Source organism: Canis lupus, chromosome 9 (genome assembly GCF_048164855.1).
Source record: "Canis lupus baileyi chromosome 9, mCanLup2.hap1, whole genome shotgun sequence".
NCBI classification, from domain to species: Eukaryota; Metazoa; Chordata; class Mammalia; order Carnivora; family Canidae; genus Canis; species Canis lupus.
This window is the reverse complement of record NC_132846.1, coordinates 15127540-15155110: the sequence shown is the minus strand read 5'-3', so window position 1 is coordinate 15155110 and position 27571 is coordinate 15127540. Positions and strand designations below refer to the sequence as shown.

Sequence of the window (27571 nt, the reverse complement as noted above, 5' to 3'; positions counted from 1 at the left end):
TTTGTGGTCTTCCATAAAGAACACTTAACTAGGATTATATTATATTATATCAGATATGACCTCATTGTTTCCATTTACAGATGAGTAAACAGAGGTCCAAAGAAGTCAAGTAATTTTTTCGTGATATCTATCATATATTCCTGATCTCCTGCTGTTTACTTGGACTGCTCTAGACACTGGAGATATAGCAGTGAATAAAATGAAGTCATGGAGCTTCCATTTCAGTCTTATAAGTAGTAAGTGGTAGGATTTAAATTCAGGTAGAGCAGACTTACGAAAGTATTTCTAAAAACAAAACAAAACAAAAGTATTTCTTTCCTTGTATCATTGTCTCCTTAGTTTTGGATTCTGCCATTTAATTGCTCTGAGCAAGTATTTTAAACTCTTTAAGCTTTAGTCTTTTTTCAGCTGTTAAATGGACCCCTGCATTACAGGTTTGTCTTACAAGATAAAATGATATAATGAATGTGAATTTTTTAAGCTGTATTATATAATATTGCCGTTTGATATAGGTGCCTTGTTAGTATTTGAATGTTTGTATTGGGGGACATGCAGTTTGGCAGGATTTTTTTTGTTTTGTTTTTTCAGAGATATCACTAAATGTAGGACTACAATAACTGCATGGGCCACTGAAACTAGGAATCAGGTTTTTCTATTGTAGCTCTGAAAGGAAACCCCACAGTTAACAATTTCACTAAGAAAGACAGTCGTTTTTGAAGATAATCATCCTACTTTTGTACATGGTTTTCTGAAAAATGCTGCACAAGCAGTTTTAAGGCATTTGAGTTTCAGTTAACTTTATCTTCTTTTTAACAGCCTGATTATCGTTGTTCACGAAGGGTTGAGAGTATGGTGACCTAGAGCTCAAAAGCTTACATGATAAACCCATCTTCTCCACTCCATTGCTGCCCCTCTCCCCACCCTGCCCCGCCCAGAATTGGATCATTAAATCAGGAAAAAAGAAGGTGGAAATCACACAAGAACACATTTGGGATTGTTGAATCATCTCTCAGTAGTTGAAGGATGGGGCTAGAGTTTGAGAGAATCCGAAAAATTGAATCAATATAATTGTGTATTTGGTAATTTTAAAAAATTAAAGTGGGTTTGGGCAACTTGTTTTCAGACATTTCAGGCATAGTCAAGATATTCTTGGAGTTCATAGGAGATTTGAAGCAACAGACATGAAGAGATACCTCTAAAAAAGTAGATATACTGACAGCGAGAAGTGGCACTTTCTTTCCTAAGAAGGAGATGGAATAAACATTAACTACTGGTTAATGGTTAAGTATACTGGCCTCGCTTAGTATATAATTTGGTAGCATTAGAAGACATTGCAGATTTGAAAGTATACTCGCATTTATTGAACGTTTCCTGTATGCTAGGCACTGTGCTAGATGCTTTCATTTTAATTCTCGTGATATTGATAGGTGACGCAGAATTTTCCAAAAGTTGTATGCTCCTTGGTATTTACTCACAGAAGTTGAAAACTTAATGTCCACACAAAGACCTGCAGATGAATGTGTATAGCGGCTTTATTTAATAACTTCCAAAATTTGGAAGCAACCAAAATGTCCTTTGCTAGGTGAATGGATAAATAAACCCGGTACATCCATGCAAAGGAATAATATTCATTGCTAAAAAGAAATGAGCTATCAAGCCATGAAAAGACATGAGGAACCTTAAATGAATATTACCATGTGTTAGAAGCCAATCTGAAAAGAGTACATATGTATGATTCCAATTGTAAAAGGCAAAACTATGGAGACAGTAAAAAAGATCAGTGGTTGCCGGTTGTTGAGGTGGAGTTGGGGAGAGGTGAATAGATGGAGCACGGCAGATGTTTAAGGCAGTGAAAATACTCTGTGTACTGTAATGATGGATACATGTCATTACATTTGTCCAAACCCATGGTGAAACACACCAAGAGTGAATTGTCATGTAAGCTATGGACACTAATGATGATGTGTCAGTGTAGATTGATCATTTATAACAAATGTACCTCCAGTGAAGGGGATATCAGTAATTTTAGAGGCTGTGAATGTGGGGCAGCAAAGGGTATATGGGAGATCTCTAGATCTTCCTCTCAATTTTGCTACGAATGTTAAAACTGTTTTTAAAAACTGAAGACTTTATATTAACAATATAAGTTATGTGCTCTGCTTATTAAGACTGATGTTTATAATTTTTTAAAATCTGGGTTTTTTAAAAATAAAGATTCATATATATTAGAGAAAATTATGAAAGGTGAAGGCCTAGAGTGCATTTCCCAAATGCTCCTTTCAGAGATAATCATTGTAAAAAAAAATTAGTGCACTGAAAAAAAAATTAGTACATAGGTTTTTTTTTTTTTCTATACTGCACTAAATTTTTTTAAAATAACATCTTTTTCACTTAGTAGTGGTTTGGAGATCTTCATTTATCAAAACACATAGATGTACATTTCTATTTGGTTTTGCATAAACTGATTAAACTATTAGTTCCTAAAAAGCTTACTTACTTTTTCTGAGGCTGGAGAAAGTTACTCCTTTTGCTAGCCTTATGTGAATTTTCCCTTTGAAAATAATAAACTGCATTTTTTTCCCAAATAATCTCCGACCTGGGCACCTGGGTGTCTCAGTTGGTTAAGCATCTGCCTTCGGCTCAGGTCAAGATCCCAGAGTCCTGGGATGAGCTCCTCAGCTGGCTCCCTGCTCAGCAGGAAGTCTGCTTCTCCTTCTCCCTTTGCCCCTCCCCCCTTTCCACCCCTCCCAAATAAATAAAAAATCTTAAAAAAAATAATAATAATCTCTGACTCCTGACTGACAGACCTTTTCTCCAATGTAGGTTAAATCAGTAAAATAGCAGAATTGGATTTACACCAAAGAATTTCATTTATGGCCAGATTTTCCCAAATATTATCCCCATACTACTTAGATTTAAAATTTACAAAGTGTTGGAGCACCTGGGTGGCTCAGTTGGTTAAGCATCTGATTTCAGCTCAGGTCATGATCCCAGGGTCGGGCTCCCAGCTTAATGGGGAGTCTGCTTCTCCCTTTCCCTCCCTCTGCTCATGCTTACTCACTCCTCATTCTTTCTCTCTGTCTCTCAAATCCTTAAAAAAAATTTTTTTAATTTACAAAGCATTACCTAATAAAAGTATATGACCTACAGCTTTCTAGGTTTCACTGATAGAATGCTTTAACATGCTTACTCACTCCTCATTCTTTCTCTCTCAAATCCTTAAAAATTTTTTTTTAATTTACAAAGCGTTACCTACTAAAAGTATATGACCTACAGCTTTCTAGGTTTCACTGATAGAATGCTTTAAGCACTTTAATCTAATGAAGTAACAAAATTAGCATTAAAACCTAGAATAGGGCAGCCCCGGTGGCGCCGCAGTTTGGCGCTGCCTGCAGCCTAGGGCGTGATCCTGGAGACCCTGGATTGTCCTGCTTCAGGCTCTCTGCCTGGTGCCTGCTTCTCCCTCTGCCTGTGTCTCTTCTCTCTGGTCTCTATGAATGAATAAATAAATAAATCTTTAAAAAATAAAAAAATAAATAAAACCTAGAATATAGGGCAGCCCGGGTGGCTCAGGGGTTTGGCACCGCCTTCAGCCCAGGGCCTGATCCTGGAGACCCGGGATCGAGTCCCGCGTCGGGCTCCCTGCATGGAGCCTGCTTCTCACTCTGCCTGTGTCTCTGCCTCTCTGTGTCTCTCATGAATTAAAAAAAAAAAAAAAAACTTAAAAAAAAAAAAAACCTAGAATATAGAAAGTAGGCGCTAAGTATTTATTAGAAGTAGAAATTTAAAAAATGAACCTTTAAATCTTTGGGTTCTGGGGATCCCTGGGTGGCTCCGCAGTTCAGCACCTGCCTTTGGCCCAGGGCATGATCCTGGAGTCCCCGGATTGAGTCCCGCATGGGGCTCCCGGCATGGAGCCTGCTTCTCCCTCTGCCTGTGTCTCTCTGCCTCATTCTCTCTCTATGTCTATCATGAATAAATAAATAAAATCTTTTAAAAAAATAAAAAATAAATCTTTGGGTTCTTTTTTTTAATATTACTGTCCTAAATGGTGTTAGTGAATAATAATTAAACTGCATTGATATTGAAGACAGAGAAATTCTAAATATATTGAGAAGATAGGATGAACATAAAAGATTGGAGGACCCAATGTAGTTATTTTGATTTGAACATACATGGTTGGATAAAGATTTATTTATTTGAGAGTGAGCATATGCACGCAAGTGAGGGGAGGGGCAGAGGGAGAGAGAATCTCAAGTGGACTCTCCACTTGAGTGGGGACCCAGATGTGTGGGGCTCAATCCCAGGATCCAAGAATACAACCTGAGCCAAAATCAAGAGTCAGACACCTAACTGACTGAGCCACCCAGGCACTTCATGTATTATAACTCTTTTTCAGAAAGAAGACTTTTTGTTGCTCAGCTAACACTGCTAATCTTTTTAATTTTAAGTAAGCTCCACACCCAAAATGGGGCTCAAACTCACAATCCTGAGATCAAGAGTCGCATGCTCTACTGACTGAGCCAGCCAGGCACCCCACTACTGATCATTTAAGGTCAAAATTTCTGGTTCTCAGCCAAAGAGAGTCTTTAGCAACATCCCCAAATTGTTTTCCATGACCATAGTATGTTGATACAATTTTCAGTACAAAAAAAAAGGTTGTTTGGGACAACTGTTCTTTCTTTGAAATTCTAAGTTAAAGTGAAAACTACCTTCTTTAGACATATGTTGTGTTTATTGTATGTACCAAAGACCCAGACTTACAACCTGATTCTTAGATTGTCACTGCAAGTTCAACAGCTAAAATTTAGAGTCCTATTTACTTGTATAATAATGTAAATTGAGAAGCATCATCTATTTGAGACAGAGCATGAACAGGGGGGTGGAGTGGGAAGGGGTAGAGGGAGAAACATACTCCCTACTGAGCAGGGAGCCAGCCAGGGAGCTTATCCCAGGACTCTGAGATCTTGACTTGAACCTAAGGCAGACACTTAACTGAGCCACCCAGACACCCCTGAAAATGAATTTTTTTCTAAACAAGTTTAATTTAAATCACCTATAAAGCTTATGTTGTATTTCTGTATGGACTCAACAGAATAGTTCAGCTTAACAAAAATATAGTTCAGTAAAGTTCAGACTGATCATACAAACAACTAATCTTCAGTATTCTAAGGGCCTTCAAATTGCATTAGTCCTTAGGAGCATCTGGCTAATGCCTTTCAAAAGTCTTTGTAAAATGTTGGGGGTGAGGGTAGTTATTCTCTGTGGCAACTTCTTTATTGATCCTTTGCACTAATGCCAAGTACAGTCAGCTAAATCTCTACCAGGACTTACAGTCATTACTTTGGGGGTAAGAAAAAAAGGATAAAAAGGGGAGTTGGCAAGTAAATTGAGGTTTACCTCTTTCCTAACAGAAAAAGAACAAATGTTTGCTTGCTTCAATTTCTATCTCATTGAACTGGTTAGTAACAGGATGGTGAAGTAGAACAGTAGTAATTCTGAAGTTCTTAGTTCCCTGTGGCAGGAAAATATTAGCAACTAATATCACAAAAGAGGGGAGACTATATATAGCTACTTCTGTCCTGAAATTGCTGTTCATTTCTACATGGTTACACAGGTTTAGGTCTGAGAAATTTGAGTGTCTTCTGAATAAAATCTCTCTTCTATATCTTTTCCACCTCCTTCACAGTCTGTTTCATTTGGCCAATATAAGATCAGTTTTTAATGAACAACTTACTTCACAGATATTTTGAATTTTTCTGAGAACAAGATAAAATTGTAGTTTGTTGATTTTCCATGCTGTCTTGGAGGCCAATAATAGTATGGTATGTAAGTGGAATTCATTTGACCTATGGTTCTGAATTACTGCTTTTAAAATGGGGTTATCTATCTTAGACAAAGTCAGAGGCCATCCAAAGAAAACAGGCAAAGAGAACTAGGAGAAATGACATATGCTAAAATAATTTTCAATGAAAGGAAAAAGAGTGGTAAAAATACAAATAGAGGGATGCCGAGATGGCTCACTCAGTTAGGCGTCCGACTCTTAATCTCAGTGTTATGAGTTCAAGCTCCATGTTGGGCTCTACATTGGGCATGAAGGCTACTTTAAAAAAAGAAAACAGTACAAATAGAATCTACGCATCACTAAAGGCCAGGGAAAATCCTTTGCTTAAATTAAAAACATATGCTAAGGGAATAATTCTGAGCAGAGTTTAGAACACTTTTTTTAAATAAAGAACCAGATATTACAGACTGTAGTTCATATGGTTTCATTCACAGCCACCCAACTCTGCTGTTACAGTGCAAAAGCAGCCATAAACAGTGGATGAATGAGCATGGTTGTATTCTAGTAGTTCTTTATTTATAAATGCAGAAATTTAAATAACCAGTTATTTTCACATATAACAAAGTAGTCTTCTGGTTTTTATTTTAATTTTTTTTTTTATTTATTTATGATAGTCACACAACAGAGAGAGAGAGAGAGAGGCAGAGACATAGGCAGAGGGAGAAGCAGGCTCCATGCACCAGGAGCCCGACATGGGATTCGATCCCGGGTCTCCAGGATTGCGCCCTGGGCCAAAGGCAGGAGCTGCGCCACCCAGGGATCCCCTGGTTTTTATTTTAAACCATTTAAATATGTGTAAATTATTCTTAGCTTGCAGATCATACAATACAAAAAACAGGAGGTAAGTTGGATCCGGCCCATAGGCCATAGTGTAGGGACTTCTGGAATAGAGGAAATGTTACTGCTTTAAATAAGGGTTATAGAATAAGATCCCCAGAAATCCCTTTTTTATTTAGAACCTCAGAGTTTGGCATGGAGAAGTGGCTTGGTATGGTGGAAAAAAGCCTTTGGAGCCAAACTGACTATTTCTGGAAATCTTCTTTCATAATCTGCAAAACTGAAATAATATCTATATTCATATGGTGATTGTACTAGCTTTTGCTGCTTAACACACCACCCCAAAACTTAATGGCCTAAATCAATAAACATTATTCTCATCATTAGTTGGCTGGAACATTCTTATGGTCTGGGCTGGCGTGCCTTTAGGCTGGATTGTCTAGGTTTTCTACTTTAGAATAGCCTTACTCACATGTCTGGGGCCTCAGACTAGAGTGGCTACTTTCACATGGCCTCCCATCCTTCAGGAAGCTAATCCTCACTTGTTCCCAAGGTGGTAGCAGTGTTCCCAGCAGCAAGAGAGGGCAGGCCCCACTGTATAAGCACATTTCAAGCCTCAGCATGCTCATGTTTATTAGTATTCCATTGACCAAAGCAAGTCACATGAACAAATTCAGTTACTGTGGGAGGGAATCAAAGAGGTCTGATTCAATGGGGGCCATACCTGCAATAATCTGCCACAATTTGTTAGTTGGCCAGCATAGCACCTGGCACATAAAGCACTCAATGTTAGATCCTTCCTGTACTTGTCAGAGACCAGTAATGAGTCTGCCAGCTGTGATGACTCATCTTTTTTTAAGTCAGTCCCTAATTTTCTTAGTCCCTGTTCTTGAGAGTTTGCTATATATCATTTTAGGGAGATGATGACAATACCTGTAAACTTTTGAGAGCATACTGTATGCCACACACTGTTCTAAGATTTTTATTTATAGATCTTATTTAGTTCCCATAACAGCCATGTGTAATAAGAGCTCATTTGCTCATTTTACAGTTGAGAAGTTCATAAACAGGTTAATTAATTAAAATTTGACCAAGGTCACAAGTGAAATTTCCAAGCACAGTGTCAAAAATCACTGCTTCTGTTTGAGAGAAATTCATGAGTATGAAAAAAAATATTAAAGGATAGCACTTAAGCAGGATTAAATATTGTAGTTGAATGTACTCATTTATCATTCACTATTTATTCTTTACCTGAGCATTTTATAATTTGTCTAAGTGTGAAGAGATGCAGGATTATACATACGTGGTTAGATTATCTTTTAATCATTCATTCTAAGAGTGATACAGATCATAAGGTTGAGTATCTAAAAATCAGCATCATCTTTTGATCATTGACTCAGAGAGGGAAAACAGCTCCAATATTTAAACAGGTTCTTTTGTTATTTAAATTCTTAATCATTGTTCTTATCACAGGGTACCTTAAATTTTTTTTAAAGATTTTTAAAATTACTTATTTGAGACAGACTGAGAGCATGAGCATCAGCAGGGTTGGGGTGGGGGAAGCAGACTACCAGACTCCCCACTGAGCAGAGACCCTGAGATCATGACCTGAGCTGAAGGCAGATGCTCAACCGACTGAGCCACCCAGCATCCCCCCAGGGTACCTTAATTATTTTACTTCTGTACTCTGAGCTGTTTAAGCTTTAATCTTTTCAAACAGTTTGCTTGCAGATGGGAAGAATACTATTTACTAGCAACAAAAGGTGACTGCAAGCATGGGGAAAACTATAATTTTTATTTGTTGATTTTCTGTCTTTTAGCATAGTTACCAGGAATGAAAAACCAATTATGTCTTTTTTCTTGGAGGTAGTAGAGAATATTCTAATTTAGTACTTAAAGCATACACGAAGCCAAGTTTTATATGGTTCATTCAATAAGCATTGTGTGCTGTTGTTACTCTTGTAGGTATCGGAAAGAGGGTAGTGACTAAGACAAGAACTAGGACTTACATTCAAGTGCAAGAGAGAGAAACATACCAATCAACATAATTCAGATTCTGATCAGCATTGTAAAGAAAATGAAACTTGGGGTGCCTGGGTGGTTCAGTCAGTTAAGTGTCTGCTTTTGGCTCAGGTCAAGATCCCAGGGTCCTGGGATCGAGTCTGCCATCGGATTTCCTGCTCGGTGAGGAGTCTGCTTCTCCCTCTGCCCCCACTCGTGCTTGCTGTCTCTGGTTCTCTCTTTCTCTCAAATAAAAAAAAATTTTTTAATAGAGTAAAATATATAAAAAAAACTTGATAGGCTAGTCTTGAGTCATAATTTTTTGTTTTAGTCCATTAAATTCAGTATTTTCTCTATAAAACACTGTTGGATGCTATAGGATAATCCAGTATGAGTATAGCATTAGTATCTATTGTTCTCAAGCAGAACATAGGTAATGGGGATAGAGTTTGCAGCGCAAATATAAGTGAAGGCCTGAGAGGGGAGGGAGAACTGGAGGAAAGTAGTCAAAAGGTACAAACTTCCAGTTACAAATAAGTAAGTGCTAGGGATGTAACGTACAACATAACTGTAGCTAACATTGCTGTATGGCTAGGAAAGCTGTTAAGTGAATAAATAAATCCTAAGAGTTATCATCACAAGGAGAAAATTTTTTTCTTTGTTCTTTTCTTTTTATTGTATCTGTATGAGATGATGGATGATGTTAGCTGAACCTATTGTACTCTTTCACAGTATACCTACATCAAGTCATGCTGTGCATCTTCTACAGTGATGTATGTCAGTTATTCCTAAACAAAAGTCAGGGGAAAAGAGACATAAGTTTTATTTTGTTAGTGAATGTATCACCAACATTCAAATAGAATGAATGAAAGATACTGGAATGTCAAATTAATTTAGCTCTCCAGTAATCATTTGCTATGATTGGCCATTAGAATGGGCTGATGTTTACTTTTTAATTATTTTTATAAAGGTACACTTGAATCTTCCACTTGCTTCCATAGTCAGTCAGCGTGTTGATTTTCATTGTTAACATTGTCAATGTTAAGAATGCTATTGACCTTAAAGATAGTAAAAAAAAAATTCAGGTTATTTTCTTTGAGCTTCCAGCTAGAATTTGAGAATGCAGGGAATGATTGGCATAATTTTGTCATCTTAACTTGTTAGTTGTATATATAATAATTTCTTTGCCAATTCTTATTTTTTATGCACTGTATTTTGGTGTGTAGAAGCCATTTGACTTTGATTTGACTAACTCAAGTTGTAAGAGAGAATACCTATACATTGAACTTTTTTTGTGAGGAATGGATTTTTAAGTGAATTTTTATAATGTTTAATATGATTGAGATAGAAACAAGCTAGAATAGGTCTCCCTTTACATAGTTTACGCATTACACATGACTCTCTTGCCTTTCCTCTGGTAAGTATTGCAGGACTAATTTAAACTTATTTGAGATCTAGCAAGTAGACCTACTTCAGTTAGCCTTTCTCTTATGCATTAATTTTTTTTAGAAAAACAATAAATGTTTTTCTTTTAAGCTAAAGAATAAAATAACATTCAGATAGACCTTGATCCTAAGTAGTCTAAACTAGTATAGTTTTATTAAAGCACTATTACTTTATGATAAAATTCATTTTTAAATGTATAGCTGTGACTTAGTTATATAATCCATCACAGTAAAACAGAACATTTCTACCATTCCCCAGAAGTTCTGTTGTCCCCTTTTGTAGTCTACCCTTGCCCCACCTTCTAACCTAGACTATATGGCAACCACTGATGTGTTTTATGTCTTTATAATTTTGCCCTTTCCAGAATATTAATATAAATGAAATCTTGGGTCTGACTCTTCTTTTCCATTGATCTGTATGTCTTTCCTTTTGCCAATATTACAATACTACAGTGTCATTATTTACTGTAGCTTTTTAGTATCCTTTGTTGATTTTTCCTCTTGATGTGAAACAAATGTTTTTAGTTGGAGTTAATTATTTCCTAATGTCTTTCATTAGTGTTTTTAAATTAAACTTTGTTTTGAGGTAACTGTAGATTCACATGCAGTTGTTAAATAATACAGAATTTCTCCCAGTGGTATTACCTTGTAGAATTGTAGTACAGGATCACAACCAAAATATTGACATTGATATACTCATGTACAGAACATTTTTGTCACTACATGGATCCTTCATAATTGCCCTTTGATAGTCATACCCACAAACCATAGGTTGTTAAATTTATTTTCCTACTTCAGATTTTCAGTATTCTGAAATAGGAGTTGAGATCTGTATTGCCAATGACAAAGCAACTTTCAAGTTTGAAAGTCTTATTCAGCTTTATTGGTTGAATTGAGAAGTACAGTATGGTGACTCAAAAGGAATTTAGCACAAACAAAATGTTTATAAATGAATCAGTTTTTAATTTAAAAAAATACCTAATACACCTAATAGATGACTTAGTGTTTTTTCTTATCAGCTGGGATTTGACTTGGGTGCATATGATAGAAGGAATTTTAGTGGCATAAGGAAGTAAAAATTTTCCATATAAAATACCAGAGTTCCAGGGGAGGGGAGGGGAGGGATGCGGGTCCACAAAGTTGTCAGGAACCCAGGTTTTTTTCCTGTTTCTGTTCCATCCTAAGGCTGTGACCATTGTTCTCATTGTTCAGGATGGCAGCAAGATAGAGGAAAAGCAAGAAGCCTGTTTTCTTCCTATATCCATCCTTCACATTGCAGCCAATTTAAGTATTCTAAAATACTGTGTGTTGATGGGGCACCTGGGTAGCTCAGTCAGTTGGGTATCCGACTCTTGATTTCAGCTCAGGTCATGATCTCAGGGTTGTGAGATCAAGCCCGAAGTCAGTTTGAGATTCTTTCCCTCTACTCCCCTCCCCCTCAAGCTCACATTCACTCTCTCGCTTTCTCTCAAATAAAATCTTTTAAAAAAATAAATACTATATGTTGAAACAAAAGGTCACTTGCTCTAAATCTAAGGTGACATTTCATTATATTTCATGTTTACTTGTTTTTGATCTTCATATGTTGTTGGTCTTGCCTTATCATAAGGTTATCATGTCTTCTTCTTATGTTTTGGTGTGAGAATGCCAAGCTAACATGAAGCTGAGCACACAAACACTTTAAATACCTACTAATTTGAATATACTAGTTGGAATTTTAAAGTGTTTTGGTGAAGCTTTAATTAATTTGATTTATACTTCAGCCTAACTCTTGTGGCTTTAAGATGATCATTTTTGAATACTAAAGAGCTTAAATAGCATGCTGATAATATCCAGGTATTTGAAACTTACTAAAAATATGTAGGATTTGGGGCACCTAGGTGGCTCAGTGGTTGAGCCTCTGCCTTTGGCTCAAGCTGTGATTCAGGGATCCTGGGATTGAGTCCCACATTGGTCTCTTGGTAAGGAACCTGCTTCTCCCTCTGCCTATGTCTCTCTCTCTCTCTTTGTCTCTCATGAATAAATAATAAAATCTTTAAAAAAGTATATGTAAGGATTTAACCCATATATCTAGGATTTTGTTTCCAAAGATGTTCATTTGAACTGTATACCTTTTAGTACTAAGTTTAGCCTTTAATAAGAATCTCATAATTCTTTTTTTTTTTTTTTCCTTTTTTAAGTAAGCTCCATATCCAGCATGGAGCTAATCACAAGGCTTGAATTCAAGACCATGGTATTGAAACCTGAGCTGAGATCAAGAGTCGGACGCTTAACCGACTGAGCCATCCAGGCGCCCCAAGAATCTAATGATTCTTATTTTCTTAATGATATTTAGGGTTTACAATAGGTCAAATCCCAGTTGGAGAAATAATGAGACCTGGTTCTCTGGTCCATAAAGAGCCTCAGAACAATTCAAAATGAAACATTCTTTGAACTACTCTGATCAGTATATCTAAAAGTGAGTAGCCTCTTCTTCCCACTGACAAGTAATCAACATAATTCTGTCTTGTTTGAAGTGGCAGACTTGTTGAGTAGTCTGCTTTCCTCTACTTAAAATGGAGTATGGAGTATCATACAACCACCTTAATTTGAGGTGTTTTTTTTTTTTTATTCTGAACTTCAAATTAAGTATATATACTTTGTTTCTACCTATAAAGTTGAAGTATCCAAGCATAGCATTTTAAGTAAATGTACTTGACACCTGTATTAAAAGAAAATAAAAGGTTAATGAGGCAGCATAGGGAACAGATATAAAGTATATCATAAATCAGCATATTCAATTTTTAGAGATCCAAACAGAGAGGCAGTCCCTTAGGTCAAGCATGTCTCCCCAAGTTTCTAATTTTTTTTTTTTTTTTTTTTTTATGATAGTCACAGAGAGAGAGAGAGAGAGGCAGAGAGACACAGGCAGAGGGAGAAGCAGGCTCCATGCACCGGGAGCCCGATGTGGGATTCGATCCCGGGTCTCCAGGATCGCGCCCTGGGCCAAAGGCAGGCGCCAAACCGCTGTGCCACCCAGGGATCCCTCTCCCCAAGTTTCTAGTCTTCTTTCCTTCTACTGTTAGCTCTTTGTCTTCTACCCAAAATGCCTTGTAAATACTCTGTATATATTTCAATTCTCAAATGTTTGATAATTTTACTTTAGAGAATTTGTATTTTGAGATATAAATTGGACTATGACTATTAAAACCAACTTTTTGGAGTAAGAGGTATATACCTTTTTTTTTTTTTTTAAGATTTATTTATTCATGAGAGACAGAAGCAGAGACATAGGCAGAGGGAGAAGTAGGCCTCCTGTAGGGAGCCCGATGTGGGACTCCATCCCAGGACCCCAGGATCATGACCTTAGCTTAAGGCAGATACTCAACCACTGAGCCACCCAGGTACCCTATAGCATATTTTTATAAAAAGCTATTTCCATGCTTAGTTTGTCACTGTTACAAATTTATGGCTAACTTCTATGTCCTCATTCTGTGCTTGCTGCTATTCCACAGACTTGCTTTCACTCCTAAGAGTGTTAACTTCATTAGCACTTTAGGAGCCTCTTGACTGCCTAGGCTTTGAGCTCTGAAATAACATTGGAGCAATTCAGTGTTTCTGTTTCCCCCTCAACTCCAGTAATAGAATGGAAGATTAGAAAGTATACGGGCTTCAGAGTCAAAGCTAAAGTTTTGGCTGTATCGTTACTGATTGTATAATCATGAGCAAATGATTGAACTTTCTGACTCTAAAATTTTCATCTCTTGGAAAATGTATAACCTGTGGAGATGATATGAAGAGAGAAACATGTATAAGCCATGTACTTACCTGACATACAGGAAGTCTAATAATAAGGATCATCTTTTGATTATCAGCCTCTGCTCTGTCCTCAAATAATGGAGCATAACTTTAATTTAGAAAGCTTCTGTATCCTAAAAGACCCACTAGCTAGGTCTGAATTCATGATTCTTTAACCTTTGTTAACATTCCAATCTTTTTTGGACTCGCTAGAACCAAGAAATTATAGCAAGTGGATTTAAAAGACATAGATTAAGTCTTTTTGTAAATCTATTAGAAAGTATTGACTTGACATCTTAAATAGTTAACTGAAGTTTAGCTAAGCACTATTGAGAGGCCTGGCCTTGATTAGATTAGCAAAAATGCTAAACCTGTAGTTTGTGCAAAGTTAATAGCGTTGGTAATAACTAGCCTAATTTATGTATAAAACATTACCTGCATTCTCAGTTATGTGTCTGTACTGTACTGGTTTGCTTCTTCCTTATTTTGTCAGAGAATTCTGTTTTACCTTATTTTTCTATTGGTTTTAGATAAATTGATTATTGAATTATTGTAGCTCTGTGATCCTTACTGGGGATCATAGACTATTCTCTCCATTGGACTGTCAGACTGTTTTAGGCGCCACACCAACTATACCTGAGCCTATACATGAGTAGACCCATTTACTATGTTTTTCCTTCATGACTGCTACCATCATCACAACTTAGGGGTACTCACTTGGGGTCTACCAGTGAAAGCCGTCTCTTTTTGTAACTTGAAGAACCTTGTCATAATGTAACTGAAAAGCTTCCTTCATCACCACAGGGAAGTCTGAGCATATCATCCCTAAAAGATAGCCAGGCCCTTCAAAAGTGGGGCCCATTTGAGGTGAAGGGGCTTAGGTACAAACTTCTAGTTAAAAGTAAGTCACGGAAATGAAAAGTGCAGCATAGAGAATATAGTCAGTAATGTTGTAATAACATTGTATGGTGACAGATGGTGACTACACTTACTGTGGTGAGCACTGCATAATGTATAGAATCGTTGAATCACTATGTTGTACACCTGAAATGAATATAACATTGTATGTCAACTATACCTCAATAATACATTTTTTTAAACTGGGTGCATTTGATTCCTTGAATATTTTTGTGCAGTTCGTGTCACTAAATTACAGAACCTTTTTATTATTAGGTTACATAATTACCTAACATTTTTAATAGGATTTCCTGTAGTTGTTCCTCTTTAGAAACACTGGTTTATTTCTGGCAGCCAATGGTAAAAGTCAGCCTGCAGTTCTTTTTATACCATTTACATTTGCTATCAATTTAGGCTTGATAATTGAGCCTTCTTAAGCTTTATTGTTAGAACAGAAAAAGTTCTTTTTTTTTAAATTGTCATGGTAAAATAAATAAAAAATTTACCATTGTAATCATTTTTAAATGTATAATTCAGTGTCATTAGTACATTCAAAATGTTATGTAACCATCACTACTATTTCCAGAACTTTTTCATCATTCCAAACAGAAACTCTGTACCCATTAAGCAATAACTCCCCATTTCTCCCTCTCTCCAGACCCTGGTAACCTTTATTCTACTTTCTGTCTCCATGAATTTTCGTATTCTAGGTACTTCATATAAGTGGATTCATACAATATTTGTTATTTTGTGTTTGGCTTATTTCACTGAGCGTAATATTTTCAAAGTCCATCTATGTTGTAGCCTGTATCAGAACTTCATCCCCTTTTGTGGCTGCTGTATATTCCACATTTTGTTTCTTCATTCACCTATTGGTAGACATTTGAGTTTTTTTCCCCACCTTTTGGTTATTGTGAAGAAAGCCCTTCTGAACATTGGTATGCAGGTATCTGCTGAGTTCCTGTTTTCAGTTCTTTTGGGCATATACCTAGAAGTAGAATTGCTGGGTCACATGATAATTCTATGTTTAATTTTTTTTTGGAACCACCATGTTGTTTTCACAGCAACTACATCATTTTATATTCCCACTAGCAGTGTGCAAGGGTTCCAATTTCTCTCTATCTTCACCAACACTCATAATTTTTCATTTTTATTTTTTTAATAATAGCCATCTTAGTGGTATCTCACTGCAGTTTTGATTTATATTTCCCTTATGATTAATGAGGGCTGAACATCTTTTCGTGTGCTTATTGCCATTTGTATCTTTCTTGGAGAAATGTCTATTTAGGTCCTTTGCCTGTTTTTTAATTGGGTTGTTTGGTTTTTGTTGAGTTATAGGAGTTCTTTATATGTTCTGCCATGTGTTTGGTTTGTGTGTCAGGGTAATGTAGTGTTACAGAATGAGTTGACAAGTGTTATCTCCTCTTCAATTTTTTGGAAGATTTTGAGAACTAGTATTAACTCTTTGAATGTGTAGTAGAATTTATCAGTGAAGCTATCTGGTCCGGGGCTTTTCTTTGTTGGAATGTTTTTGATTACTGATTTAATCTCCTTACTATTTATAGATCTATTCAGATTTTCTGTTTCTTCTTGGGTCAGTTTTGTTACTTTGTGTGTTTCTAAGAATTTGTCCATTTTATCTAAGATACCCAGTTTGTCAGCATACAATTGTCCATAATCTTTTCTTATAATCTTTTTAAATTTAGTGCCAGTTAAATAAATCACTAGTAATGTCCCCACTTTTACTTCTGGTTTTAGTAATTTGAGTCTTCCCTTTTTTTTCCTCAGTTCTTTAAGAACAGGTTGTAAAGGAGTCACATACGATACTTGTAACCTATATAAGACTCAGAATGAGGGAAAATGAACAAAGAAAGAAGATATGATTTGAGGGTTGGATTCATCTATGTAGTCTACATTTTGTTGATTATTAAACCTTGGGGTGCTGTAAGACCAGTTGCTTTCTTCAATTTGGGAATAGTGCAGAAATTTCCTGGCAGGAAATTCATGGTCCTGGTTTTTTCTGTGCCTAACAGCACTATTAGATATTTTAGGGCATACTAAAGGTATTCTAAAGGAGAGTTAATAAGCACATGATACAATGTACACTAATGAAAATACTTGCTATTATTTCATAAAAACTCACCAGTTTCCCAAAATGAATCCAGTCTGCATATACTGTTTGTCTTTCTGGAATTGTATGATTCTCTTTATTGTGGCTGTAAGTGACAAAAATTAATTTTGGAAAAATATAGGCAAAATGTCAATTACCAGTTTATTGAATCAAAGGAAAGATTAAACAGCTAAACCTGAGATGAGAAAAGCACAGCTAAGTCTAAGGAAGAACAGGAATAAGAAAATTGATTGTCTCTAGTACCTTTGCCATCTCTCCTCTCTTCTCTCTTGTTGGCTTTATCTTCTCACTGAACAAATTACCTGCTTCTCGTGGCAGGAAATGTGGTTGCCAACCGCACCAGAATTTTATATCTTACAAATTCTATGATGGGAGAGGGACTGATTTTTTACTCTATAGATTCCAAATTGTAAAATCTTGGAAAAGATTGGAGCACCTGGGTGGCTTAGGTGATTAAGTGTTTGACTCTTGATATTGGCTTGGGTCATGATCTCATGGGTTGTTAGATTGGACTGCAGCTCAGGGGAAGTCTGCTTGAGATTCTCTCCCACCCCTTCCCCCACAACTCGCATACATTTTCTCTCTCCCATTCTCTCTCTCTCTAAAAATAAATAAATCTTTTAAAAAATATAATCTTAGAAAAAATGTATTGGCTCAGCAAAAAGGTGCCCACCCAGTATCAACTCTGGCCAGGACCTTGTGGGAACATGACAGCCCTACTAATAGCCATGTAGAAAGAGGTAGGGTATAGGAAGAATGAAGTTCCTAGAAGAATGGGGATGGTGAATAGACAGTTAAATGAATGCCCATAATATATCAAAACTTGATTATGGTACATAAGATGACCAAATGAATGATACCACTTTTTCTCAGATAAAAGGGATTTACCCTATTGATAAATGTAGCTGTATGTACTTGAGATATTCTTAGTTGATAAAACCTCCCCCTGGATTGCCTAAGAGTTGTAGAGATGCTATACTTAGAATTCCAGCAATATACGCTCTCTCTCACTCCCTACTGTACTCTGCTTTTGTTTGTTATTCGGTCCTCTTTTTAACAACTTGAGATACATTTCACATAGCACAAAATTCACACATTTGAAATGTACAGCTCAGTGGTTTTCATAGTTGTACAACCATTACTATAACTAATTTTAGAACATTTTCAATACACCAAAGAGAAAGTCCATGCCTATTAGCAGCCACAACCCATTGCTGTCTATTCTCGCCCTCTTCCCTTTCCCGTCTACTTTCTGTCTATGGATTTGCCTATTCTGAATATTTCCTATAAATGGAATCATATCCTATGTGGCCTTTTATGTCTGATTTCTTTCATTTAGCATAATGTGTTCAAGGTTCATCTGTGCTTCATTTTAATTTTTGTGGTGAATAATATTCCGTTGTATGGGTATACTACATTTTAATTAGTCACAAATTGGCAGAGTAAAAATGAGACCCCAAAATATTTCAGTTGTGGTAAATATGTCTGAAATTGCAGCCCATAAAATCCACATAGAGTGGGCAGAGGTAAAGGAACTCAAAATAGAGGTAATAGAACTAGTGAATAGGAAGTTTTGTGACATCAGAAATGCCAACAAAAGTACAGTGATAATAAAAAAGGTTATTATGATCAGGAGAACTTCAGAATTTAAAATGCTGGATGCTATGAAAAACTGTGAGACTCAGTCTATATAATGACGTTATGCCAGTATTTGATTTTCTAAGCAGTAACTTTAATTAAGAATGTAATTGCTAAGAATCTTGATAAGTTGACCTTCTATTATTTTAAATTGTATCTAACCTTTGCTTAAATTGGATGTCACAGATTTTCTGTTAATTTGGTTACATCAGAGTCATAGTTTCTATAAAACAAAATAACTTTTCAGTTCAGAATAATTAGGTTGTCCTGTAATGTTTGATTATAAAATATCAAATAATTTACATTTTTAATGTATCATTTTCTTTCAGGTTACAATGTAGGATTTTGGAAGTCCTCCCTCCATCACATCAAAATGGCTTTGCTAATGGACATGTCGGTAGTGTCGATGGAGAAACTATCATCATCAGTGATAGTGATGATTCAGAAACACAAAACAGTTCTTTTCAAAATGGGTAAGTGGTTTTTATTAATTTTTAAAATGTGTATCAGATTAACTAATGATACCCCATTGAAATAATTTTCTGTTTAACCCTTCTCTTTTTCCATTTGTAATAATACAGTGTAAAATCCATCCAAGTGATATGGTTCAACAATACGTGTTAGAATTTACAAAATTTAAAGTATCTAGTTAACTCTAGTCAGCTGCTTAGGAGCAATTGAAGTTCACCTCATTCAGTTACACCTATACATTCCAATTTAGTTTACTTTGAGAAAATTCATTCTGTACTCTGATTATTATACTTAATCACTTTATGGTGCATATGATAAAGAAACTAACCTTCTGAAGTTCAGTCAGTTGACAGCCTGGGTCAGCTGAGTACTCCTGGAGAAAAATCACACAAGCACATGTAGATTGGCATTGTCTACAGGTAAATTTAAAATCTCAGCTAAGTCTTCAACTGGTTAAAAGTTTCCATGTTTTAGCTCCACTCCCTCCTCTGTTCTCCACAACTGCTATTTAAATCTTTATTGCTCTGTTCTGTTCCCTCTCTGCCTTTTAGGCATCTCAAAATTAAAAATGTTTTTTCCGGTATGTCTTGTGTCTTTTTCTTCCCTATTGTCAGTGAACAGTACTATAATATTCTAATAAGACACCTGAGGCCACTTTAATTTTATTTTTTAAATATTTATTTATTTATTTATTTATTTACTTATTTATAGCATAGTTGGCACAAAATGTTATATTAGTTTCAGGTTTAAAACAGTGATTCAGGGGATCCATGGGTGGCTCAGTGATTTAGTGCCTTCCTTCAGCTCAGGGCTTGATCCTGGAGTCCCAGGATCGAGTCCCACGTCAGGCTCCCTGCATGGAGCCTGCTTCTCCCTCTGCCTGTGTCTCTGCCTCTCTCTCTCTCTGTGTGTCTCTCATGAATAAATGAATAAAAATCTTTTAAAAAATAAATAAAAATGAAAAAACAGTGATTCAGGCTTCCTGGCTGGCTCATTCTATAGAGCATATGACTCTTTATCTCAGGGTTGTGAGTTCAAGCCCACATTGGACATAAAGCTTACTTAAAACAAACAAACAAAAAAAAAAAAAACAGTGATTCAGCATCTCTTTATACTTAACACTGTACAACATAGTGATTCAGTTCTTTATACTTATGCTCCCTACAAGTATAGCTACCATCTGTTACAATATCATTGACTCTATTCCCTATGCTGTACCTTTGTATTCCTGTTACTTACTCATTCCATAACCAGAAGGCTGTATCTTTCACTCACCTTCACCCATTTTGCCCATTCCTCACCCCTCTCCCCTCCACTGACCATCAGTTTGTTTTCTTATCTTAGTTCTGATTCTGCTTTTTGTTTATTTATTCATTTGGTTTGTAGATTCCACATATAAGTGAAATCATATGATATTTGCCTATCTCTGACTTACTCCACTTAGCATAATTCCCCCTAGGTCTACCCATGTTGTTACAAAACAAGATCCCATCTTTTTTTATGGCTGCCTAATATTCCACCGTGTGTGTGTGTGTGTGTGTGTGTGTGTGTGTGTATTTATTTACTTATATTTTTAATTTCTTGAGGGACCTCCAGACTGTTTTTCATAGTGGCTGTACCAATTAACATTCCTATCAACAGTGTATCAGAGTCCTTTTTTCTCCTTTTTTCTCTACATCCTCACCAACACTTATTTCTTGCCTCTTTGATTTTTGCCATCCTGATAGGTGTAAGGTTTTGATTTGCATTTCCCTGATTATTAGTGATGTTGAGCATTTTTGTTGTTGTTGTTTTAAAGATTTTATTTATTTATTCATGAGAGACACAGAGAGAGAGAAAGAGGCAGAGACACAGGCAGAGGGAGAAGCGGGCCCCACTCAGGGAGCCTGACATGGGACTCGATCCTGGGACCCCAGGATCAGGCCCTGGGCTGAAGGCTTCACTAAACCGCTGAGCCACTCAGGCTGCCCTGAGCATTTGTTTTTAAGGAGGCTGCACTTCCATTGTGGAACTCAGTGTGGGGCTTAAACTCATGACCCTGAGATTAAGACCTGAGCTAAGATAGTCAGATGCTTAACCAACTGAGCCACCTAAAAGCCCCAGATGTTGAGTATTTTTTTTAAGATTTATTTATTTATTTTGAGAGAGAGAGAGAGAGACCAACCATGTGTGCATGAGTGGGGAGAGGGACAAAGGAAGAGGACAGAGAGAATATCAAGCAGATTTCCCTGCCAAGCAGGGAGCCTGACACGGGGCTTGATCCCACCACCCATAAGATCATAACCTGAGCCAAGATCAAGAGTTGGACATCCAGGCACCCCTTGAGCATTTTTTAATGTGTCTGTTTGCCATCTGTTAGTCACAGTCATGGTTAAGCTCACTAACTTCAATTTAATATTCTAGCTATTTAGGCCTAGGCTTTAGGAAGCAAGGGAGAAAAATTATTAAAATGAGGTTTCTTTTTAATATTATATTTTAATTCCTTTTTTATAGGTGAATCCATATAAGAAGCTGTTTCTGTTGGTCTCTAATAACTACTTCCTTGGAAAGAATCCAGTTATGATTTTATTCTATATAGAGTTTTGTGTAAGCGTTATAGCAAAAATGCCATAAGAATATCTTCACTGATTGGAAAAAATGGTTTTGATTATATCATGCTTTATCTTCAGACATAAATTTCATGACATAGCAAGAAAAAACAAAAAATAATTTTTGTACACAAAAAATAACATTTAATTCCATTAAGATAAAGTCCATAAATGAGTTTCTATGAACAAATAATATATAAGTAAAATAAATATATTTATGCATATATAATTATATACTCTAACTGGTAGTAATCTTTTTAAGTGCAGTCTATATTATACTTCACCAACCCTTTAAGTGTATAAAATGGTAGTGGTTAATTGCTAAGTTAGCACCAATTCAAAAAATGATTTAAAGATAAAAAATCAGATCTCTTGTTCTTAAACAACTGCTACTGATTCATTAAAACCTGCTTTTCTTTTTCCCTCTTTTCATTTCAAGAAATTCATATCAGTATTGGGAACTCCTATCATATTGCTTTCTGAACACTTGGAATTCTCTCTTTGATACGTTCTCTTGGGACAGTGCTTTTCAAACCACAGGTTATAGCCTCATGTAGGTTGTGAAATTAATGATGAACTTTAATGGAATAGAAAATATTAGACTGCACTCCATATAGTCAGAGTGAATGATTGAGTATATTTCCTGGTTTCTGTGTATACTGGGTCTCAATGTAAAGATCCTTGGTCTGACAACTAGGAACCTATTGCTGTTAAAGGTAAATACTTCAGTTTTATTTGTGTGATTATCTCATACTTCCTTTTTGTGCTGAGTATCTCCCCCCACCCACTACCTCGTATGTGCTGTATCTAAATCACTTTGACTATATCTGACCCTCATTGCTGAATGCTCCTTTTATCATCCTTTCATATCATTTTCTTCTCAATAATCATTATTTAATCCCCGTGCATACGCATTTGCTTTCACAGAGGCAGCTTTTCAAGAATCTAATCACTTGTCTCTCCACTGCCACCACTAGCACCCTAGTCTATACTGCCATCACTTCTCACTTGGTTCATTGCATGTTTGCACTCTTGCCCCACATTCTGGCAGCCAGAGTAACTTCTTTCTGAAGTGTAAATTAAATCATTATCTCCACATTATTCAGTATCCTCTGGTGTCTTTTCAGAGTAAAATCCAAACCCTTACTGATGGCCTATAATCTGGCCCTTCTGTTTCCTCTCTTGACTGGATCTTTTATTCTTATTTCTTTTGCTTCTTGTGCAAACCATGCCTTACTTCCACCTCAGGGCCTTTACACATCCTTTCTCTCTTCCTTTAAACTCCTTTCCCTAAGATTTTTCTCATGAATCGCTCCTTCTTTTCTTTTAGATCTCTGCTTAAATGTTAACTTTTTTTAAGATTTTTTAATTTATTGATTTGAGAGAGAGAGACAGAGGGAGCACAAGCAGGGGCAGAGGCAGACAGAGAGGGAAACAGAGACACAGACTCCCCACCGAGCTGGGGACCTGGAGATCATGACCAGAGTTGAAGGCAGATGCTTAGCCATCTAAGCCACCTTAGGCACCACAATTGTTAACCTCTTATCAGGCCTATCTGGTCAGTGTATCAGGACTGTCACTATACAAAATAGAGTACCTCCACCCTGCAGTGTATTCTTTTAATAGCACTTAGCACCTACCCTGTTGTATATTTTTGTTTGCTTACATGTGTCTCCCCACTATATTTCTATTATGTTCACTACTTAATTCTTATTATTTAGTTTTTGGCATGTTGTAGGCTCTTAACTATTTATTGGACAGATAGATGAATACATTCTCAAAGGAGAGGTAAGATGAGAAGTTTGTGGAGGCAAGGATTAAATGCATAGCTTCTGCCAGTTCTTAAAACAGAGTAAACTACATTATCTCCACTTTTGCTCTTGGATTACATAGTTATTAAGAAGAAAACTTAGAAGAAAATCCAAGGGCTATTTGTTTACAAATTTATCCTACCTAAACTGGGTACTCTGTGCTTATTTATCTCTAGTTAATTTCCTCACACAGGAAAATTTATTAAATGAATAAAATACCTACCTAACATAAAATAGTGCTTTGTGCTATTTTGGCTAATAGAATGGTGAGGGATTCAGTAACTTATATAAAATCCTAGTTAAACTAAAAATACATTAGATTCTGTTATAGTGTGTTCTTAGAAACTAGATTTCCACTTAAAATCTCACATTTTTAAACAAATTATTAACTGATTTGTATCTTTGCTCTTTTTAGGAAGAAAAAAGATGCAGTTGATCCCTTATTATTCAAGTACAAGGTGCAACCCACTAAAAAAGAATTGTATGAGTGTGCTGTTGTTAAAGCAACACAAATCAGGTAAAACTCAGTATCTTATCTATGCTGGTTTAAAAGAGAATGATTATGTTCAATTAAGATTTGCTATAGAACAAACCGTGTTGCATGTGATTGTTCCCTTTTTAAAATAAATGTACACTTACAGACTGATAAAATGAATCCTAATGGACTCCATGAGCCCTTTGTAACTAACCCCAAAGTGTCTTCACTCTAAAAAATTAAGAAGGATCCTATTTATGAGGTACTTCTCATGAGAGAACTCAATTTTCAATGCTGAGAAGTCTGATGGTACTTAGAAATACGTAATTTGTAATATTTTATTCATTAGACACAAACATCTGATCAGTCTCTTCCCATTCCCTAAGAAAGTTAAGTAGTAACAAATTAGTATCTTCAAAAATTCCTGTTTGAGGGGTGCCTGAGTGGCTCAGTCAGTTAAGCATCTGACCCTTGATTTCAACTCAGGTCATGATCTTGGGGTCAAGAGATTGAGCCTTGTGTCAGGCTCCATCCATGCTCAGTGTAGAGTCGTGCTTGAGAGTCTTTCTCTCCCTCTCCCTATGCCCCTCCCCCTGCTCACACTCTTTCATTAAGTAAATAAATCTTTTTTTTTTTAATAAATAAATAAATTCCTATTTGAGTCCTAATCAAAAGAGAGGGGTAATGAGTGGTTAATATTTAAAAGTATTCGCTTTAGGTTACACAGATCTATTTTAGGACAGTCCCTTTTGTTGCCTGCTGGGGTTAGGCCCTTAGTCATCTGAAAGTAAGTTGACATTATCAGCCAACTATCAACTTTCCACCTAGTAGTCAATCTTGTGTTTCATTTGATATAAAATGATTTTACTTGGGGCACCTGGGTGGCTCACTTGGTTAACTGTCTGCATTCGGCTCAGGTCATGATCCCCAGGGTCCTGGAATTGAGCCCCACACTGGGCTTCTTTCTCAGCAGAGAGCCTGCTTTTTCCCCTCTCTCGCCTCCTTACCACAACTATTTGTGCTCGCTCTTTCTCTCTCTCTCTCTCAAATAAATAAAATCTTAAAAATAAAATGATTTTACTTATTCTCATATACCTCTTATCCCCCCATATGTATATACTCATGAGTCCAAAAGAAAAGTGATAATAAATGCTGAGTGAATCCTGAGATACTCTAAGGAGATGTGTGTAGTTTTGTGTTTGGTTGGGTTTTGGGGACCCATCATTAATTTAAGATCTTTGGAGCATTCTGCATCTTATTTTATGTTGAAAAACAGCATTCCCAAAATAATGCTCATAGATTATTCACACTTTTTTTGAACTTTTTTTTTAAGTAGGCACCACACCGAGTGGGGCTTGAACTCATAACTGTGAGATCAAGACCTGAGCTGAAATCAGGAGGCAGACACTTAACCAACTAAGCCACGTAGGTGCCCCTAGATTATTCAGATTTTTGAATTTGTTTAATTTATGGGCAAATGAATAGTAGAGACCACCAATTTTTTCCTTATTCATAGTTTTATCTTTTTTTGGCCTTTAGTTATTCAAGACACGTTCTTTATATAATTTCCTTTAACTCATTTTTCTATTTACTTTTTTATTTACACTTTTTTAAAAGATTTTATTTATTTATTAATTTGAGTGAGAGAGTGAGTGGGGATTGAGGGGAGCAGAGACAGAGGGACAAGCAGACTCCATGCTGAGCGCAGAGTCCAGCACAAGACTCCCATCTCACAACCCCAAGATCACTATCCCAGCCCAATCAGGAATCATATGCTTAACTGACTGAGCCACCCAGGTACCCCTTGATTTATACTTTAAATGTAGTTCTCCTGGATCTTGGTTACAGTTTTAGTAAGTAATTTCTTTCTTAATGGGAGAGCCAAAGAATGATAAGGTAAGAATGTTATACTTGATAATAGAAAACTTAAATGACTTGCAGCTCTTTGTTAGCATCAACAGATAGTGCTGTTGTATAATGAAGAGATGGTACTATTTCTGTAGGAAGACTTGATATAACAGTAGCACTGACAAGTAGAACTTTCTGCAAAAAATGGAAAGTTATATGTGTGCTGTCCATTATAGTAGCCAGTAGCCACATGTAGCTATTGATCACTTGAAATGTGGCTAGTAATGGTGAGGAACTTAACATTTAATTTTATTAAAAAACCACATGTGGCTAGAAGACACCATGTAGGACAATACAATTCTTGAGGATTAGTATATTTATTCACTAGTCCATAGTTAATTACCTTCTTATTGCCATCTACTGTATATATAGTACTGGGATATCACAGTAAACCAATCCTTTCTTTCATATAGTCCTTTCTATAAGAAAAGAATATACATTTTTGAGGAGGCTACTACTTTAAGACTATATTGTTTATTCACTCTTAGAAGCTTTTGACTTGGCTTTCTCTTGAAAGGAATACATTGAATTCAATTAAAACATTTAGTTTGTTTCCAGAACTTTTCCAGAAATATTTGGGTGTTGGCGGTGGGGGGGGGGGGTGTTTGTTTTTGATTTGATTTTGATGGTGTTTGTTACCATTGTGGTTGCTGTTTTTGAATTTGGGGGCAAGGAAGAATCAAAAATAGCATATTTTTATAATCTTAATTCTAACTCTCTTTCATTTTAATTCCATGAACTTATTGGCTGCCATATGAAAGTTAAATACAAAATATTTTGAAACATGTTCAAGAACGATCGCAATATCCATTTGAATGTTGACTGATTTAGTGTTATGTGATATCTGGTAGTTTACTGATTTTAGTTTTTTAAAGAATTTCAGGGGCATCTGGGTGGCTCAGTGGATTAAGCATCTGCCTTCAGCTTGGGTTGTGATCCTAGGGTCCTGGGTTCAAGACCCATGTCAGACTCCCTGCTCAGTGGGGAGTCTACTTCTCTTCTTTTGTTCCCTGCTCGTGGTGTCTCTCTCTCAAATAAATAAAATCTTAAAAAAATTTTTTTTTTCAATGGTTATATTTTTAGAAAGGATCATCTCATTTTCTAAAATTTGGTTTTACTAAATAGTGTATTTAGTAATAGCAACAAATACACTAATAGTGTATTTAGTGTATTCCTTGAGGTTTATTTGATTTCTAAGTTTTTTTAATTTTTTTTTCTTTAATTATTTATGATAGTCACACACACAGAGAGAGAGAGAGAGAGAGAGAGGCAGAGACACAGGCAGAGGGAGAAGCAGGCTCCATGCACCGGGAGCCCGACGTGGGATTCGGTCCCTGGTCTCCGGGATCGCGCCCTGGGCCAAAGGCAGGCGCCAAACCGCTGCGCCACCCAGGGATCCCTTCTAAGTGATTCTTATGCAGCAAATGTGTATATTATGTTTGTAAAGCACATTTATAATAATAGATCCACTCAAGTTGATCTTATAACATTCAACATAAATACTTCTGTATAAAGTTTCTCATAACTTCTATATAAATACTATTGGAAAATGAAATATCCTTCTTTTCCTAAACTTGAATTTGAGATTGTGGATTTATAGAGATTATGGAGTTTGAAATGAATTCTTTGATACTAACACTTCACTCTTTTTCCTCCTTTTTCCCTGGTAGCCGGAGAAAACACTTATTTTCTCGTGATAAATTAAAGCTTTTTCTGAAGCAACACTGTGAACCACAAGATGGGGTCATTAAAATTAAGGTAATGAGAAGTGAAATTATTTATTGGAAGGAGGAGAAAAAAAGGAGGA

General features: G+C 36.2%; 1 protein-coding gene across 5 annotated transcripts in view; it reads left to right on the top strand.

Moving 5' to 3' along the window:
* BAZ1A (bromodomain adjacent to zinc finger domain 1A) overlaps positions 1–27571 on the top strand; it is an 89691-nt gene that overhangs the window by 17395 nt on the left and 44725 nt on the right. For all 5 annotated transcript variants that reach the window (XM_072838242.1, XM_072838244.1, XM_072838243.1 and 2 more), the window contains 3 exons: positions 18841–18984; positions 23797–23898; positions 27435–27522. In XM_072838242.1, the coding sequence (XP_072694343.1) occupies positions 18841–18984; positions 23797–23898; positions 27435–27522 (334 nt within the window). The remainder of the gene's footprint in view (positions 1–18840; positions 18985–23796; positions 23899–27434; positions 27523–27571) is intronic.